Raw genomic sequence first — 6,453 nt, 5'->3', positions numbered from 1 at the left:
CTAGTGGGAAAGAAACAAGAGGATCTTTAGATAGCAACCTTCAAGCTTATCTCTGGTCTTGTAGAAAATTGAAACTTCTATTTCAAAAGTAGTAAATGCATATGTAGCAAAATCCAAATCAATCAACTCTTCGTTTTCAGATTGGGATTAAAAAATCCTTCAATCCTAGGAACACATTAATCTCCCTTTTACGGGAAGCTCTTTCCAACCCCCCAAAAGAACAATAGATAGATTAAAAATCAATTGGATTCGTCCTCTGAAAGGGAAGTTAAAGTTAAACTTTAATGGGGCAACCAAACACAATGCACGCAAAGCAGGTGGTGGGTGTGTAATTAGGGATCATAAAGGAAATATTCTTGTAGCTTCAGTACTTCCATTCCTGGATGGTTATAATAATATGGCAGAAGCACATGCCCTTCTCCAAGGTCTCTTGTTGACTAAATCCTTTCAAATTTCAAACATCTTAATTGAGGGTGACTCTTTGCATTATCAATTCTTGTAGAAAGAGAATCTTGCACGATTGGAGCATTCAATATGTGTTGCAACAAGTCTGGCTGACCGTATGTTAATATGTATAAACGTAGATAGACGTTGACCATATGTTAATATGTATAAAATTACGAATGAAACCGTCAAGGCTGCAAGACAGACATGTTACATTTCCACTTGCCCTTGACTGGACTTGGTAAAAGACTCTTTTGCAAGATGGTCCATTATTTTATTGTTTTAATTAAACCGAAGACAGTGGAGGGATGATAATTCAACAATAATTGGTTGACAAAATTTATTTCATTTTCTAATTTGAACTTTTCAATCACGGGATTTGTTTGACAAAACCACCAAGGACAATATAAAATTTGGATAAATATGCATAGTAAATTCTCGATACTATCCATATGGATAGATACGCGTGAACTGTTCTTATTCTATTTCAAAGACAATATCTATAAATAGGTGCAACGATTGCAAATACATCACAAAACATTCATTCGAAGAAGAATTAGACTGGTTAATCACATTCAGTATGGAGAAATTATTTCTTCTGATTTCATGCCTGCTGATGTTTACACATCAATTCTGTTCAGAAGCAGCAACATCTAATCCGGGTGGGTAAAAACTTCTGTTTGGAATCAATATAGTTGTTTCTTAGCATAGGATTGTTTTTGACATTGACGATTCTGTGTGCAACTGCAGAGTACCCATATTCGTTTATGACAGCAGATGCTCAAAAGGCAGCTTCAAGATCATATGATTACATTGTGGTTGGAGGAGGTACAGCGGGATGTCCCCTGGCAGCAACTCTCTCACAGCACTACTCTGTTTTAGTATTGGAGAGGGGAGACTCTCCTTACGGAATTCCCGATGTGGAGGATTTCAGAGGGTCTCCCACAACTAATCCCAACGTAGCGCAGGGGTTTGTCTCAGAAGATGGAGTGCAGTTGGTACGGGCGAGAGTTTTAGGAGGCGGATCAGCCATCAACGGTGGAGTCTACAGCAGGGCGAGCACTGAATATATTCGGAAAATAAAGTGGGATGAGAAACTTGTATATGAGTCATATGAATGGGTAGAACGGTTGAATGCCTTCCAACAATACAAGCTTTCTACTTGGAATTCTGCTACCAAGGATGGGCTTCTTCAAGCTGGAGTTCTTCCTTACAACGGCCACACTTTCGATCATTTGGTTGGCACCAAGATCAGTGGCTCAATCTTTGACGAGAATGGAAAGAGACATACAGCCGCAGATCTACTCCAGTATGCAAATCCAGAAAATATTGTAGTTCTTCTCAATGCTACTGCCAGCAGAATACTCTTCAGTTTCGGATCAGGTACCAATTCATATTTTGCTTTCAGAATTCCCCTACCCTACTTTACTTTGATGAGTATTCCTTTTATTCTTTTACAAAATATTCAGAAATATATTTCATATATCTATCTATGTGTATGCATGTAATATTATCAACAATCTATATTGCAGGAAAGCCAAAGGCTAGCGGAGTGGAGTTCAGAAGCAATAATGATGGTCTCATTTATCAAATTTCACTTAACCAATTGTCAATCAATAGTGAGGTGATTTTGTCAGCAGGAAGCATAGGTAGCACTCAACTTCTCCTCTTAAGCGGAATTGGTCCAAAAAGACAACTCAAAGAAATGAATATTCCTGCTCTTTTAGATTCACCTTTTGTAGGTAAACAAGTTCAAGATAATCCTAGTGCAGCCTTTACTATAGTATCCTCAAAACCACTTGAAGATTCTTATTCACAATTAGCGGGCATTTTAGACAATTCACAAAATTACATCGAAAGTGGTAGCCTTGTCCAACGGAATAATGGTACAAATACACAATATTTAGGTGTTCTTGATATTAAGTTGGCATTTCCCTTATCAAGGGGTGATCTTTGGCTTAAAAGCGTAGACCCTCGAGATAACCCCTATGTTCGTTACAACTACTATTCACACTCTCTTGATCTACAAAGATGTGTGAAAGGTATAAAAGTAATGGTTAATCTGAGTATGTCATCTTCTATCCAAGAGTTTGCATTTACTGATAGTGGAAATTCCAAAACACTCCAATTCCTTGGAAGAGCATTACCAAAGAATCAATCAAATGATGATGCCTTGGCGAAGCTTTGCAAAGAGGCACTAGGGACATTTAACCATTATCATGGAGGTTGTCAAGCTGGTTTAGTGGTTAATGAAAGATATCTGGTGAAAGGTGTTGATAATCTCAGAGTTGTGGATGGCTCAATTTATAAGGATTCCCCTGGTACCAACCCACAAGCCACAACCATGATGCTTGGAAGGTATTTATTTTTATTAAAAATTTTATTGCATTATTTCTTTTTCGATTCTCACAAAATATAACATTAACAATACATTTTGATCATGCAATATGTGCAGGTATATGGGAATTCATATCCTTCAAGAACGCACAATCTCTTAAAACTATGAGAAGACCATGCTGAAATAATTGGCACGCTTGTTGTGCTCACATTCATTTATCATAGAACTAAATAATACCAAACATGGTAATGTTTTTGATAAAGTGTGAAATTGTAAATAATTCAATTTTACCTCTTATTTCCTATCAACATAAATATTTTCCAAGATAGCACATTGTTATGAAATTTACAAGAATAAATTTAATTTGAGCTTTGATTAACTTTCATACAAAAGTGCACTTTCTTTTTTAATTGAATTGATATTATAACAAAAATACATGTTCCAAGGTTTTATAAATAAAGGAATACATAATTTTTCTTATAATTTATTGTTATATGATGATGTAAATGTGGAAGTGTTTAATTTGGTATTTATTTTTTACACTATATAGTACTTCTTTTTTTGTTTTGTTGGTTTAATTATACATTATGGTGAGATGTATATTTTTTAAGAAAATCATGTTAAATAAATTTAAGAAATGAACATGTGAAAAGGATAAAATTATTACAATATCACTTCTTGGCCAAAATGTTTGTGCATAACATAACTAAAATGAATTGTACAATAGTATGATCACAAATTCTGCATACCCATGCCATTTGTCATTTAGTTTTATGCCTATTTTGAAAAAATTTATTAATACAAATACCCAATCGCAAATGACACAATAGTGTGTGAATTTGGGCTTATTTTACTAGCCTCATGACCTATTTGTAAACACAAATATCTATATAAACTTAGCATTAAATAATATATTAACAATAGACACGCCACTAAATTCATTTTACCTACATTGTTATCTCACTTCTCTAAACATATACCTCCATTTCGGTTCTTTCTACCTAGATCTAACTTATATTCTATATCAAGGCAAGTATATAATTGTAAACTTGTCTCTTTCCAATTTGAATTTAAAATTTCATATTTTTGGTAAATCAACCTCCTTTGTCCATGTAAAAGTAAAGATCTACGCTAGATGCATTTATGAAGGAATTGCCAACTTCACAAGCTAAAAGTGATATTTATATTTTAAATTTCAAATTAACTTAAAATAATGAAGAAATTTTAACGTAAGTTATGTTTATAATTTTTATTTTTATAAATATTAACATGATATATTTTTTAAGAAATTTTAGAATAAAATTTGAATGCTTAATTACACACACGCACACACGCACAGATATATATATATGGGTCAATGGAACGTCACAAAAAAAGGAGAAACACGTTTTCAAGGAAGAGGATCCCTATACTTATAATTGGATCGCAATGGTGTTCCACATAGTAAATTTAATATTTTCCTCTTGGGAATAGTTTATAAGGTTACAAGTCCATGCAAAAAAAATTATTTTTTTGGCAACTATATTATAGATGGATTTAGTTTGATGGAGATTGACTCTTTCATCCAACTTGTCTTTGATAGAGGTAGGTCGTTTACAATAGTTTCTTCATTTCTTAATGCCACGGATAGGGATAAAATATGTTCAAATTTGCTAAGTTCTAGACCTGAGCATATTTATATGATAAATATGTGCCTCAACAGAATCCCAAATTGAATGTATGCTTATAAAATAAAACAAACATTGAATATTACATTATGTTTAAATAAGCAGACATTTAGTCTAGTGTACATGTCAAATAAAATGATTCCATTACACACTTTGTGATAAAAGGAAATATACTTAAGGTAGCCCTACATGTGAATGATAGTCCTTTGTACTAAGAGGAAACACAAATGAAATAAAATGAAAAATACCATTAGAAGCCAAAGATTTATTAACATTGCCCTTAAATATATCTCATGCAAAATCTTGACAATTTCTTTTCCTTCAAATATTTAATTCTATATTGTTTTATTTTCAAAAGAAATAGGGAAGAGAAATAATATTTAAAGTATGAGTGATTTAGTCAATTTATAGCCTTGGACGAGATTCTATGTGTGTCTTTAGATTTGAATGTGTTTCTTTATTTTACTAGTACCTACATCTGGTTATCCATAAAGTTTTAAAATTTTCTAAGTTATTTTTCCTTTTCCAAGTCATTTCTTTCAACTTCCTAATTCTTCAATTTTGTAGAATTTGAACCTTTAGACTATTTTTTCCAAAACTGCCCGAGCCCTCTTGATCCTTGAACCCTTATTAGTAAAATATGGTTGCTTTGTATTGTAATTTTTAGACTATGTTTTATATAGAGTAAATTCTTTCCTTTCACCCATTGAATGAAAACTGATGCGAGTTTCTCTTGTCTTCATATATTTTGTGCCAAATTTTCAATTTAATAGAATTGTTTTCTTTATTTTTTGGAATCCTTACTTTTAAATTCATTATCCATAATCAATTCTTGTCTATGGGATTTCAGATTTAACCTTCTACAATTTCTTTGACCACTAAGAATTGTTTCCCCATTTTCTACATCCTTTCTCACCATTTCAATTTTTTGGCAAGCTACTAGACATTGTCAATTCTCATTCCCAATGACATGAGGTATCCCAAATATCTAAACCCCAAAAATTAAGTGAAAAAAATTATATTTTATTCCTATATTTTTTATTAGAGTAAAATGGGTCTTGAAGGGACCTCAAAATCCTTAACAAAAAAGAAACCAACACTAGGAGAGAACTATATGCAAATTAATATCTAGCCAACAACAAAATAAAAGAAAATACAAGGGGTCAACATACTCGAAAGCCTGCTAAATATTTTTTAATATTTTCTTCTTATGTTGTGGTTTCAAGAGTTCTTAAACTTTATATTTTATGTTTCAAGAATTTATAAATTTTATTTTTTATCATCATTGAGTATCCCATATCCTGCATCGTTGCATCACAATTGGTATCAAGACTTTGGTTCCTAGAAAGTGAGATTGAAGCCTCTGAAGAAAATGAACAAGAAATGTATGCTATCTTTAATGCTCTATCTAAACTAAATTGGTGAAGGTTGTTCCATTCGATAGTGCTTATGAATTTTGGAAATGATTGAAAAACATGGCTATGAAGGAAATTACAGAGATAAACTAGCTAACATGCATACTGCTAAAGGCAGATATGAGAACTTAAGGATGAAAGAAGGTGAAGACATAACAAGTTATTTTCAAAATGTTGACGGTGTAGTGAATGACATCAAAGATCTTAGCGACACCTTCGATGATAAGGATATGATGGAAAATATTATGAGGACTTTACTAGAGTGTTACAATGATAAGATTTCTTCCATTGAAGAAACTTATGATCCCTCCAAGTTCACCAGGGAATGATTGTATGGCACCTTGACTACATTCGAGATGAGGAAGTTTGGCAAAGACAAAGCAATAACTGAGATAGCCTTTTAAACCCCGAAAGATATGGATGAAAATTCAGGTGATGAGATCCTGGATGAAATGGAAGCAAAAATTTGTAAGAAAGCTAAAGAGAGGAACCAACAAGTATAAAGGTGTGTTACCTCTTAAATTTTTTAAGTGTGGAAAGATTGGTCATTATGCATCTAGATGTCCAAACAGAGGAGCAACACAAAAGT

The 6,453-nt window shown here is 32.8% G+C and overlaps 1 protein-coding gene across 1 annotated transcript; it reads left to right on the top strand.

Annotated features, from left to right (window-relative positions):
* Positions 1 to 1,024: 1,024 nt before the first annotated feature.
* On the top strand, positions 1,025 to 2,942 carry LOC131033937 (protein HOTHEAD-like). The gene is made up of 4 exons (XM_057965257.2): positions 1,025 to 1,106; positions 1,195 to 1,827; positions 1,977 to 2,802; positions 2,900 to 2,942. Exons 1-4 carry the CDS (start codon positions 1,025 to 1,027, stop codon positions 2,940 to 2,942), a joined length of 1,584 nt encoding a protein of 527 aa, XP_057821240.2.
* The last annotated feature ends 3,511 nt before the right edge of the window (positions 2,943 to 6,453 follow it).

Source organism: Cryptomeria japonica, unplaced genomic scaffold (genome assembly GCF_030272615.1).
Source record: "Cryptomeria japonica unplaced genomic scaffold, Sugi_1.0 HiC_scaffold_44, whole genome shotgun sequence".
NCBI lineage: Eukaryota > Viridiplantae > Streptophyta > Pinopsida > Cupressales > Cupressaceae > Cryptomeria > Cryptomeria japonica.
The sequence above is the reverse complement of the archived record's forward strand: the minus strand, read 5'-3'. Positions and strand labels throughout refer to the sequence as shown.

Bases quoted from the DNA above. Each gene is read 5' to 3' on its own strand.
- LOC131033937 (XM_057965257.2), top strand. From the start codon at position 1,025: ATGGAGAAATTATTTCTTCTGATTTCATGCCTGCTGATGTTTACACAT. The intron at 1,107-1,194 runs GTGGGTAAAAAC...GTGCAACTGCAG, and splicing joins AGCAGCAACATCTAATCCGG to AGTACCCATATTCGTTTATG. The intron at 2,803-2,899 runs GTATTTATTTTT...CAATATGTGCAG, and splicing joins ACAACCATGATGCTTGGAAG to GTATATGGGAATTCATATCC.